Consider the following 13,955-nt stretch of genomic DNA (forward strand, 5'->3'; position numbering starts at 1 on the left):
ATGGAAAACATGTCATAGATAGATTGCATACGTAACATCCACAAAAAGGTGCATTCTTTTCTGATCGCAAATCTAATTTTTAAAAGATGTGATTGTTTCAGTTTTGGTTGAACGGTCTCTGTTGAGTCTGTAAACCAATTTCAAGTCCGTGTAGTAGGGGTCGCTGTTGACCACGTCTGATCTGCAGCAGAGCTTGTGTGCAGGGAGAGGAGGCTGCGTCTCAAGGCCATTTTCAAATCTCATTGGTGGGCTTGTCATGTGGTCGGGAGGCATCCTGACTTACACGGAGATTGTTTTTCTTAGATATGTCATCTTACAAAGGACATCTCTCTCCTCTTAAGAACTTAACCCCCCAAAATGTCCTTTCCCAGTAGCTCTCCTGCGGCAAACACGTTTTTAGTGGACTCTTTAATTGGTGCTTGCAGGTCGGACAGCTTTTACTCCAGCAGCAACATGTACATGCCGTCTGGCTCAGAAATGGGAACTTACGGAATGCAAACCTGTGGACTCCTGCCGTCTTTCGGCAAAAGAGGGGAGGTCAACCATCAAAATATGGGCATGAATGTCCACTCGTACATACCTCAAATAGATAACTGGACTGATCCGAACAGACCTTGCAGATTAGAGCCGTCCACTCAGATGTCAAACTGCACATTTTCACAGAGCATAAAGGAAGAGAGTAACTGCTGCATGTACTCCGAAAAGAGAGTGCAAAAAGTCAGCTCGACAGAGGTCCCTGCATATTCTAACGTTATTTCCGAGTCTTGTCCTGTCGATGGTCCCGAGATCCCAGTCCCGGGCTACTTCAGACTGAGCCAAACTTATGCGAATGGGAAACATCCGGACAACTACTGCCATGAGCCACCGAGTCCAAACCCAACACTGGTGCAGCTCAGTCGGGTCACTCCGAAACCGCAGTCCTCCTCCGCGCCTTCAAATTTTGCAGAGGAGAAAAAGAAAAGTGAGGGTGTACCGCAAAACCCCGAGACCTCAAGGACCGCGGTCCCCACAGACAGCCCGGATCCAAGGTCCAGCTCCGGGGAGAAAAACTGCTCTATGGAAGCCCCAGTGTCCAGCCCTGAGCTGCTAAAGGAAGCGAAAGGTGGGTTGGCTACAGTAAAGCTTTTATCTTGTGGCGCTGCCGTCAAGGCTCCAGCATCATAAAACCAAGTATAAAACACAAACAACCCTAAAGTCGTAATGTTTAATGAGAGTCTTTCTCAGGTTACAGTAATGGGCAACAGAGAATGGGTTTACCATGCAGCATGCAGACTGTGTGTCAGTCTTTCCTCCTATTGAAATTCTAATGTGCATTTAAAAAAAAACGTTTCACGTTCAACACAACGTTTTCCCATTGTGATGCTTTATATGCTATATGTTGCACTGTTTTGAAAGCAAATCATAAATTGTAAGAATAGTTTGAAATAGTTGCATTATTGCAAAATGTCATTCTCCAGGAAATTATCAAATTTGTGTATTTGCATCTGTATAATTCTAGATGGATGAGTCTGTCACTTCAGCTAGAACAACACGAAATCACTGTTTGCAATGATCTTTAAAATCGATGATTGTAAACATTTTAGCAAACCTGCAAAAGCATTTGAAGCATTAATGTAATTAATTGATGTCTGCACATGTTTCATGCTTTGTAAAGATGAGTTCCTATAGAGTGGTTTGATCAAAATCAAAAGTGTTTAATTTAATTTTCATTTCAATTAGAAAAAAAAACTGAGTTTATTTATTTTTCTGGGAAAACCTGCATATTGTGTTAACTCCCAGAGGTAAAATCCTAATCAGCAGGAGAGACTTTCTTCAAGCTGAATGACTAACTGATTTTTAATCTCTACAGATTGCAAGAGTAACACTACGACAAGCAACTGGTTGACTGCAAAAAGTGGAAGAAAGAAAAGATGTCCCTACACAAAGCATCAGACCTTGGAGTTGGAGAAGGAGTTTCTCTTCAACATGTATCTGACCCGAGAGCGCCGCCTAGAGATCAGCAGGGGCGTCAACCTGACCGACAGGCAGGTCAAGATCTGGTTTCAGAACCGCAGGATGAAGCTGAAGAAAATGAACAGAGAAAACCGCATCCGTGAACTGACCTCAAATCTCACCTTCTCGTGAGCCTGCATGTAACTGTGGTTAGCTGTCATTCATGTTCTCTCATATTCAGTTTGATGCTTTAGTTGCATTGGACGTTTATCTTCAATTTCAACGAAACTGTGAATATATATAGGCCAATTTTAGTACTTTCTGTGGCGTCGTGTATTTGCTTTATTTTATCACACGGTTACACTTTTAAGTCTTAAATTATTGAAGTCGATTTCTTCTTTGTAGCCAGTAGACCTGGATATTTTTTATGTGTCGCGATGGCGAGCTCTTTGTTATATATTTTCTCTCATTTCCAGTCATGAAAGCACATTTATTGTCGTGTATAGTGCAACATTTGTTTTACAGTAAGTGCAAGCCATTTGCTCAACAGTGGAATGTTTCTATGGCGGAAAACGATGTTAATCTGTGAATTTGTTGCATGTTTGTGGCATGTATCTTGCAATAAATTGTCAAATAAACTGGTTTTGTTTTCGTTTGTGCGAACAAAGTCTCTCATCTGACATCATTAGTGACTGCTACGCCACCGCCGGAATCGTTTCTCTAAAGGAGCCTCGTGCACTTTGCTGCAAGAAAAGAAATGGTGTTCCACAATGTTTCTAATGCGCCGTATTCTTCTGTGCGTAAATGTAGGCTATATGTGTACACGCAAGCCCTTATTTCATTAAATTAGATCTCCATTGTATACATATTAAGCTTGTTGCGTACAAACTAAACAATGTTCAGTTAGTGGGCTACTAGCAATTGCAACCCATGTTTGATTACAGGATTTAGCAAATACTTATACAATACATTTGATCTCCCTAAAGACAACATTTAAGAGAAATGTTTGTTAAATCAGTCGTCTACAAATGCCTCGGCCTTTGTGTGTACAAAGACTGCAGCAAAGAGGCGCATATATAGGCGGAGTCTGTGATATGAAATACAAATGTGTTTTAATTTCCAGGCCTGTTTGTGGTTAAACTAACAGTCTTTATGAAACATCAGGCAGAGTAAATTATGTTCATGCACAAATTCACAGGCAAGCCTCAGCATTTCCTTCCCTCCGAGCGAAACAGGCCTCAGTAGCCACGTATTATTATCACTGTGCGGAAAGACTTTATTTGTTCAGATTATCTGTTATGAAACGTCAGTCGGATTTGCAGTGTGCAGATTTGAGCTAATACTTGGCTCTTGCCAATTTGGAACTTGCAAATTTCTCTGGACTGAAGGTCAATTTATGTTCCAAACAAGCCAAAAAAATGATATTGCTACAAAAAAAAAGGGCTATATGTATATTAAAGTTAAATTACACCTTCCATATAGCAACATACAGATTGACTAAGCTTCTCCTAGTCTTTCCTTTTTTTATTGACGGCATGTATAATCACACGCACCTCATAAAACATTTATTGATGCATAAAGACATTATTGCCCTCCTTTGAATGAATACAACTATTTCACTACTAGCGTTTCCGGCTTAGCTTTTAAAAATTAAAACAACCCTGAAAATAGGTTTTCTAGCCGATTATTAACAATGGATTAACTGCATTGTGAGCGGAAATGGCGACTGTTATTTTACAGCATGTTATTACATCTATTTTACGAGGACTCCGTAAGTCTATAAAGCATTTTACAAGCATTGAGGGTATTGGGACGATATTAGAGGAGTTTTCCTTAACATTAAGGCACGGGGTGTTTGACTGTGGGAGGGAAATGTGTCTTATTCGTTTTTCTGACCTGCTTGCATTGTTGCAGGTTGCTGTAGCACCCGCAAATGAAGAAATAGAAAACATAATAATTTGAATTCATTTGAGCGATTTTGCTCTCCCTCCAGTCACATCTGATGGGGCCTTTTTATTATTTGTGAAATGAAAAGCTAAATTAAACCTGACGAGGAAAAAAAGAGAGCAAGGGCAGGATTGATTTACTCGCTGTATTGGTAAATATGACCACGTGATCGCGTGTAACCAATCCCTGTAGATGCAGGCCAGCAAAAATACTATGATTGTTCATAGAGGGAAGCTTCCCGTAACAGTGCAACCCTTATTATATGAGTAGGAAGAGATCAAAAAATGTCTTCCACTGGCACTCTCAGTAACTGCTATGTGGACGCTATAATGGGGCAGGAACCGGAGGATCTTTACGGTGCTCGTTTTCTTCAAGCTCCGCACACGGTGACCCCGAGGCCGCCAGGTGCCGGGGACAACGCAGACTTCTCCTCTTGCAATTTTGCGCCAAAGTCAGCCGTTTTTTTCGTCGTCTTGGTCGTCGGTTCACCCGCAGGGGATTTATCATCCATACGTACACCATCACCACCACCACCAGTCCCATCTCCCCGCTTCGGACGGTAGATATGTCGGCGTACGCTCCTGGATGGACCCCATCTCCAACCACGTTTCGTTCAGCGGATTTCACTCCAGCACTCGGCCGTACGGGACAAAGCCGGAGGTCTTGCCACCGAAAGCTAGGGAGGGCGACTCGTTAGAAGCAGACGCTCGGCCAGTCGGCGCTGATTTCGCGTGTGGAGTATCGGAGTGTCCAGAAAAGGCGACCAAAGAGCACAGTGGAAGTGAGCTTTCGAGCCACAGCGAGCCCAAAGAAGAGAAACAACAACAACTTGACCAAAGTAAGTAAACCAAAAAGCTAATCCTGATTTACAACCCTAAGAACTGTATGAGCTGGGTGTGTAAAACTGGAGGTTTTACTAACCTATAAAAGTGTCTCGTACCATACCTCGGCTCCGAAAGGGAAAAACCCGCCCTGCTCGGGTTATTACAGGGGATCCTAAAGTTTGTCATAGGACGCCCTAAACAGTAACATTGCTCCTTTATTTGAGATTTTACATGAGATGACTTTAGGGATATATAGATATGTTACTTTATCTATTATGTTATTTGACCTGCTAGTAAAAACAGGAAAACATCTAATGGAAATACTCCTCTTTACGCATTATCTATGACATTCAACGATTTCTCATTTTGATTTCCTGCAAACACGCCAGTGAGCTCACGGATCTCAGAATCTTAATTTAAGAAACATTTATTAAACTTTGAAATAAATGAAAACATCCTTATAACATGTCCTATACTTCATTTATATTTGTTTTTCAGACAACCCTTCAGCAAACTGGATTCACGCACGCTCCACGAGAAAGAAGCGATGCCCTTACACAAAATATCAGACTTTAGAGCTGGAAAAGGAGTTCCTGTACAACATGTATTTGACTAGAGACCGACGCTATGAAGTGGCCCGCATACTGAGTTTAACCGAGAGACAAGTGAAGATCTGGTTCCAGAACAGGAGGATGAAAATGAAGAAGATGAACAGAGAGAGGAGCGGCAAGGATCTACTATAAAATCACAGCCATTTGACACATTTGTACCAAGGAAGCCATCTGAAGAATTATATTAATTTTGGTTAGGAGCCCCGGTAGCCATTTTCATTTTTAGATCCTTTAGATATAGTGTAATATTGCGTGTTCGTGTCATAACGTGTTGGCCAAATATACAACACATCACATGTGCCGGTATTTGTTTTGGTGATATTCACAGATGACCCTTCAAATACTGTTTCTTGTGATACTTTCTGTATTACACTCAACCGCAAGCAGTTTGTCAGATTTATGAAACGTGCCTATGTGTATTGCTTTTATAGTTGTTAAGAATTTGGAGTTGTATATAAAACATTTTCACAGCTGAACTACTTTGACTGCTGTTTGTGGTCGGTACACACACACACACACACACACACACACACACACACACACACACACACACACACACACACACACACACACACACACACACACACACACACACACACACACACACACACACACACACACGGAGATACCTCGTCAGTAAAACGTGCATTGATACATTTTCTGGGCTTCTGTTTTGAAATGATTGCCCATAATGTGTGACAAAGGGAAATATAGGCTTGCGTTTTTTATTTTACACAAACCAACTCAATTTAAAAATTTTAATCAACACCAATGCGTGGATGACCTGTTTAACATGAATCCATTTTACATATTCGGCACGATTTTACCATACTGGGTTATTCTATTTAAGTAGGCTTATTTTAGTTGACGAATAAAAAGATCAAACATATCCTTTGAAACCTTGTTTTCAGTAAGACTACTGAAGCACGAATTACAGCTGCATTCTTTGAGCATGAAACACACAATTTAACGAAATAGTTTATATATATATATATATATATATATATATATATATATATATAGGGGCCTATATATATTTTTTTTTTGCAGCGAACAAATGTGCAAATAAATGTTCTCTTATATCCATTTAAATCTGTCTTTACTTTGTTAAATTTCACTTTAATTTCCAAACAGTGGATTGAAACTTAGAAGAAAAAAAGTGTGTACGGTTGGGAGAGGTGTTGCGGCGGATTTCCAATTTATTGTCCAACTTGTACCAATAATTACTTTAAAGCAGGAAGAAACGTGGTCCAATAAAGCTATAGAAATGGCTAGACGTCTGGCCTAAATGACTTTATGGTCCTGGCCAGTAATTACACTCTCCTTTGAAATCCTCTTTATCTCTGGCTTTTGCGTCTGTTGCTGACCAACAGAATGTAGACACTTTTCCACGGGGTGTCTGGTCGATGAATTGTTTTAGAGGAAATCACCCCCACCTTAATGGTCACGTTTATTCACCAACTGCACTTCCCACCGATGGGAAAAAAAGAAAAAAAACTTAACTTTGACTGATGTCCGACGGAGTTTATCCTTCTTGTAGGTTTATTTTATATTGAAATGTAAAACCAGAGACGTATCCTTATTTTAGCTCACATTGTCTGCACCAGAGGAAACAACGAACAAACGAAATCATAATTTTGGATGATTACTAAATTTGTATTAATAAAGGAATGATCACATTTGGAACTGCAGTAGTCAAACCATTGCAAGAACTCTAAATTTGGAAGGACTAAGTACAATTTGTTTACCTCTGCAAGAGCATTAGGCAACACTTGAAAAGTAATGAGGTCGCTAGAGGGCGATATTGGTCTTTTAGTCTCAGATACAGCAACTCATTCACAGCTTGAACACACAGGCAACACATGGGCCACGCTATGCAACATGCATTATTAATTTATATGGAAGATTTTTAAATGAGACAAAGACTATATGGCTTTATCTTTGAATATGCTTTATAAAACTGGAGATTTTTAGTTTGTGAACATCTAAAGTTCAAGAATTGGTGAGCAGTGTTAGAGTAACAATACAACTTGAATACACATCTGTTATTAGGTAAGAAACTAAAATAGCACGTCTCTTAAACAGTTAAAACTGTGAATTCATGTCGAATAGTTTATCTTGTCATTTTCAGACCCCGGAAATAGATAGCATAAAGGAGCAGCCGATTTTAAATGATACAGGTAAGAAGCAGACTCAATACATTCTCATATTTAGAAGAAAACGACAGGAATAATCAGTAATAGTCCTAGCTTTATAAATGCATTCCTAATGAACGCCATAGCCCCTATTATTGGAAATGGCGATGAAGTAAGTCTGTCGGTGTTCATGTAAGGTATGCTAATGAAAATATTACAGCCTAATATTTTATGAATAGTATGGCTATTTGAGGTACTAAACACAGCAGCGACACTTTGCCTTGTCGTTTTATTTTCGCTCCAAATGCTCAGATTTACCTTTCATATTTTGGATGTTTGTAGAAATACTGACATAAACTAAATCGTTTATCGGTGGCACATAGGTGCTGTATTGTATTTGGCCTTAAAAAAAAAAAAAAAAAACCTATGCCCCACAAGGGAAATCCTACCCAAATAACACATTATTTAACCCTACAATTAACCCATTGTTATGATTAGAATCATACGCTACAGTACATTGCGTTTATAAATAAGAAAGACAATTATATAATTAGAATTTATGTAACTTAAAACTATACTTGGCACACACTTTTTGTATTTCCATCTGATGTAAACCTGACCAAGCCTCAGGGTTATGGCATTAATGAAAATGCATCCTGTATTAATATATGTTAATAAAGAGGGGCTGCTTTTCTTACTATTGCTGCTGTGTTTCATTCAGTCTGCAATGAGTAGTGCCTGTAGCTCTGTCCTGAGGAGTTCAAGCGAACATTCAGTCTTCGCCATAAAATGTGATGATTGTCATGAGGTTTCCAGTTGTTCATATAATCAAACACTGACAGTTATGGCAACTTTTAGAGTAACTGGATGGATACAAAATATGGCAGCAATTACAAGAAATCTTGAATTGATTTTGTGTGACTTGGAGTGTCACGTCTGAAAACTTGAACCCCGAATTACGATGTTCCCCTCCTCGATCTAAAAAAAAAAGATGACTTGATGATTAAACGCTGTTCATGCACATCATAACTAGATATGTTTTTCTGTGATATAAGGGAGATTTCTGTCAACATGTCCATCCCATCCCTGCTGCACAGACAGTCATGTGTCGCCTCCTCTCCAGGTCATGAGGGGGGTTCACTGTTGTCATTAGCTACAGTCATGTCACACCCGGTGCTGTGGTCCATATTCACACTGTCCAGTGTCATTTCCGTGCATGGAGGCTGTTTGAAAATAAGAGCTGTGAAAATGAGCTGTGTGTGTGACTGATTGGGAACACACTCGGGCTAATATCCGGGCTCTTCCTGAACACAGAAAAGTAGCCTGTACCACTCATTCCATTGAAAATACGAGAAAAAGTCAACCCTATAGGTAATATCAGCATATAGGCTATTTAAAGCATCACAAGTAAAAAAAATACTCATTTAGCTGTTTTGTTATTTTATTTTAAAGGCTATTACCAGTGGTGCATCTAAAAGGTAACTTACTCTTTAATTGTTTTTAACATAATGAACTTTTAAAACAAGATGGTAATCCATCATGTTTTATTGGCAAAATTGTCTTCGAAGTACGCGATGAATGTGATTGAACAAGCAGAAGCGTTTTTTCACTCTGAAGCGAAATTAAATACGTTTTATAATAGTACCTACAATGTGTAGCCTATGTTAGCACAGTCATTTGACTTGGATATATTCCATTATTTTACGTAAAGACTAAATCTGCCTCCTATCACTCACTGACGGAAATTACACTAACTGTAATGTTTTTAAAGTATTTGACAAACAGTCGTATTAGCTACAGAGTGAATTGAGACGCACCAGTTCAGACAACTGGACTTTCTACAGCGTGTTTCTATGCAGAGTAGAGCACAGTATGGAACGTCAATGCAATAATGTTGCATTAGTGTGGAATGCTTGGGTGTGGATGATGGATCTGCTGCTGTGTAATAACGAATTTAGAATCTGTCCTTAACACTGACACATCAGCAGTGCTCTGCTTAGTAATAATAACTCAAGTGTTGCATGTATCAGTTGTGTTATCTTTAGGTTACTTCCATGGCTACATATACTACTGTTCAAAGTTGTAAATCCATGGGTTTCTGTGTATTATCTGAGCAACCATAATGTCAAACACCTTCTACATTTTATTGACTTGATTGGCGAAGAATTGGACCGCGCAGAAAGAACAACTGGACTTCTGTGATGAAAAAAAACAACAACCGTATTACCTGTCTGCAGATTGATAATGTCCCATTACCACAACATATTCTTTCCTGTTCGGCATTTCTCTTTTTAAAGCACGTGTTACATTTCCTTGCTGATTTAAACTCACTTTTCAGACATCATTGTTTTTATTTTAGCGGATTTACTGAAAACAAGCCTTAGGATATGAATTTAACACCCGTACAATAGCTGGCAGGACGAAAGAAAACCCCAGCAGACTGAGAGGTGTTGTCGTGGTTGCTGCAACATCTTTATTAGTCCTGGTGTGTAGCAATGTTGCAGCTGTGTGTGTAGTTTACCACCTCAACCCACCGACCCCATATCTTTCTGTTTTTTTCTTTTTCAATATCAAATAACTCTGGGTCAGTCTTGTAGTTCTTTCTTTCATTTGTGCTGCTTTTAACCATCTTTATGTTTTTACGGGCCTGTAGCAGACACCATTTGTGAGAGGAAATGGCAAAGAGGCTAATGCTAGCTTGCAAGATTAGTGTTTGGCACTCCATCATTAATTTAGTGTGCAAGGGTCCACCACCGTATTACATACTGACGCTAATACCATTCATCCAGTGCGACATAATCAATCGCTTACAATTAGTGACCTCAAATAAAACATGGCAACACCATGTAACAACAATCAACAGACAAATAGTCCTGTATCTCTGCACCGAGGCTAAAGCGAGCATAATCCAAGATTTGTATTTCCTCCATTGGAATGACCCTGATCTTCCACATCACGTGCGCGCGCGCGCGCACACACACACACACACACACACACACACACACACACACACACACACACACACACACACACACACACACACACACACACACACACACACACACACACACACACACAGCTATAAGACAGGAAACTAGAGACTGGGCCATAGCCTGACAATAAATCGCACAGTGCTGACTCTGGTATGCCACCAGATGAACAAGAATGAAATGAAGAAATTCCTTTTTCTTTTTGCTGCATAATCATACACATGGACGTGACAACAGTTTGTAATGTTTAACTTTTAAGTCTTGGAGGTCAGAAGCGTAAGAATTCGTCATATGTAATAATTTATTCCTCCCTGATATCTTTCACTCCATATTTATGAATAACAGCAGGCCTGTTAGAGCGCGTATATGAGGACAATGTGCAGACACTCAATTTAAAACACATTTTGTCGTATGTGTTTAAATATCAAAGGAGTAGGCCAATGTCAAAAGTCATACACTATTTAAGGATATATTTTATTATATTCATTACCTCATCAGCATTAGTTAAATTTGCCCTGAACCACATGGTTTATCAGGTCAAATGTTAACTAATTGTGCACAGGCAGCTTAAAAAATAAAGGAAAAAGAAAAACATCCATTTATTGATGCCAAAACTTCTATTTTACGCAACAAAAAAAAAACTTGCAAAGATTATTTTAAATGTTTCTTAAAGTTACAAAAAACTAAAATATGTCCCATTTTGTGCAAAACAATGCGTCGTCATGATTGGTTGCTATATCATCGGAGAAAGAATACATTTTACATACTAATATTTTTTAGTTTTTGTGTTATACTAACGAATGCACATTATGATGAAGCTAAACTGCTCCTTTTGCCCTTTAAACTGCAACATTTTAAGGTTGAGTAATAAAAACAAAAACAGGGGGAAAACCCCTCTTGTTTGTCTCAAGAGGACGTGGAGGGGCTTCTGTTATTATGCGCAAAGATGGAGAGAGCTCTAGCAGTCGAAATTCCTTTTTGTGAGAGGACAATTTACAACTTGGTAATAGACCTTTTTATGTGCCTCCATCGCCTGTCATTGGATGCCACTGGTCATGTGTGAGAGGCGAACGTCTTCATGGCTCTTTTCCTGATTTCCCAGGCGGTTTTTTCCCACTGCATTCTGCGTCTATGGCGTTCAAACCGATACGCCACTGTCTGCTTTCTCAAAAATTGCATTCGTTTCATAAACGTCTGATCAGCACTTATCTGAAGCACTGCGCAGGTCATTTTCCTGGATGACAAAAGGAGCGTTTCAACTTTCTACTCATCTAACCTCCTCATACACACAGCAGCACTGGCTCTTCACTGCTTTAGCAGAATGCAGTGCATAGGTAATCCTCCAAGAATAAACATGGATTACATCCCGGCTATAGGTAAGCTTTCTGTGTGATAATGAGTTTTAATAACGCCCGGGAGTCTGCATGTGTTTGACAGCTTCCTGTTTGTATTAGTCATGTAAATTAGCAGCAGGGTAATGACTCTCCGGTAATTTGGTGGTTTCCCATGTTGCTAGATGTATTGAAGTAAAAAGTGTTATACTTTTAACGAAGAAAATGTGGGTAATGTTTATTAAAAAATGTGCCTTTTATGGCTATTATTCTACACGAATTATAGATGAGTATTTTACTTAATCTAATGGTACATAATTCTTGGGAGTGTTTTGATTTTGGCTCCTAAAAAAATCTGCAGAGAATAACTATTTGTGGAAGTAAAGTGTGGTGGTGTTTTCAGCAGTTTCATCTGAAACACAGTACAGTTATTCCCTAATGAATCAGAAAACGGCGTCATGTGTTGAACCAAACATTCTCCATTTCGTTTTCAGTGTATGTTCTTGCACACCGACAAGCCTTTTTATTTTACTCAGTTTATGAATTCTAAGTTATATCAGTTTACTTTTCTTTAACTGCCAGACAAATCTGCATTGCTCTGATGAACCCCACTATACTTTCACAAGCTTTTTGTTTTTTTGTTAAAATAATACATAGAACAAATGTTCTTTGCTATATTCTACATATGCAAGCTTGGCAGTAGAAGTTGAGTTTTACTAGCCGTTTTCAGCTGCCTGGAGATGGGGCCAACTGAACAAAGACAGTATTTCACTGTGGCCTGACAGGCAGCTGCGAAAGTATTTACAGCCTTACTGCAATGCGGCAAAATGGACCCTGGGACAGAGGCACAAGTAGAAGCCTGAGGAAACTGGACAGGGTTCACTCTGTGTCTTTTTTTTTTATTCGACAATGTGTTTAGCTTACATCATTTCTGTGTTTGTAATTATTTAGGACAATATCTGACCGCAGGCCAAGGAAAATACATTTAAACTGATATCAGCTTTCATGAGTGGATGTAGCTTATTAAATCCCCCCAGAGACACAGTCAAGTCCATTATTAGACTCTTTTACAACATTATGACAAAGGGAGATCTTTGTTAACAAATGTCTCTTCTTATCAAGTTATATGAAAGCTAAAAGATACAATAGCTTGTAGTATTTAATTATATATTTTCGTTTTCTACTCTTAAAATAATAATGAATCATTTAATTGATCTATGTTATCATCATCCTCATCATCATCATCCTCATCGTCATCACGAGCAACAACGTTTATTTAGTTTAATCTGTTTAAGGATTATTTATAACATCAAAACAGCATGCCAATATTCCCATGGCACTGTGTTTTAAATTAAGTCTACATATATATAGATTCAAAAAATCAAGACACACATTTTGCAAAAGGATGGGACAATTGTTCGAGCTTCAAATGCAACTTATTGTTCGACAACTATGATAATGAAGTATTAAATCAGGTTTCATTAGCCCATATCAAAGGATATTTGAACACACGCATTTGCATTTGAAGTGACATTTCTAAATTCTTGTTCATCTCTATCGTTTTCCATCAAACATATGATAAATTACTTGTAGAGAAGGAAATCTTTTACAGTGGAAAAGGGGGGAGGTCGTTAAAATGCCAGCAGAAGGCGCTGTTGCCCAACGATCAGCCTCTCCGCACCCTTCAGCAGTCTTTCACTAGTAGGAGCCCGTGCACGGTGATTGGCTGAGACGTGGTCATGTGATCTGGTGCACTTTTGAAAGTGGTATGTGTTAACATAGTCACTATTTTTACCCAGGAAAATATATGTGTATTTACAAATGAGATCAGCTGTTCTGATGCTTCAGGTTGGTTTGTGTCGGATCTTTTTTTTTTTTTTTTTTCCCTCAGAGCTCTTCAAATCCAATGGGTGCATTTGAGCAAAAGGTAAACAGTTGTGTATTGCTATTAATGTATCAGAGAAGGGTATTATAGCCAGAGACAACTTGTTGAACAAAATTAATTGACAGCAACCTTCTCACAGATCATATAGAGTTGGACATCCTCCTCATAATGATGAAGATGCTGAAGGAAATGATCTTTAGGAAAGCTGATGGAGCTAAACTTATATCAACTTAATTCACTAGCGTTACACTGCATGCAAGTCATTAAACCACAGGAAACACTGAACCAACTAACAGCAGG

At 39.0% G+C, this 13,955-nt stretch overlaps 2 protein-coding genes across 2 annotated transcripts; both read left to right on the top strand.

Moving 5' to 3' along the window:
• Positions 1-280: 280 nt before the first annotated feature.
• Positions 281-2,479, top strand: hoxd10a (homeobox D10a). Its single transcript, XM_063888126.1, has 2 exons — positions 281-1,102; positions 1,850-2,479. The coding sequence occupies exons 1-2, from the start codon at positions 358-360 to the stop codon at positions 2,122-2,124; spliced, it is 1,020 nt and encodes a 339-aa protein (XP_063744196.1). The 5' UTR covers positions 281-357; the 3' UTR covers positions 2,125-2,479.
• A 1,644-nt stretch (positions 2,480-4,123) lies between these two features.
• hoxd9a (homeobox D9a) lies at positions 4,124-5,841 on the top strand. Its single transcript, XM_063888082.1, is given in 3 exon segments — positions 4,124-4,340; positions 4,342-4,717; positions 5,202-5,841. Coding segments are annotated over 3 exon segments (798 nt in total). The 5' UTR covers positions 4,124-4,163; the 3' UTR covers positions 5,447-5,841.
• Positions 5,842-13,955: the final 8,114 nt, after the last annotated feature.

This window comes from Eleginops maclovinus, chromosome 7 (assembly GCF_036324505.1).
Source record: "Eleginops maclovinus isolate JMC-PN-2008 ecotype Puerto Natales chromosome 7, JC_Emac_rtc_rv5, whole genome shotgun sequence".
Taxonomy (NCBI): Eukaryota; Metazoa; Chordata; class Actinopteri; order Perciformes; family Eleginopidae; genus Eleginops; species Eleginops maclovinus.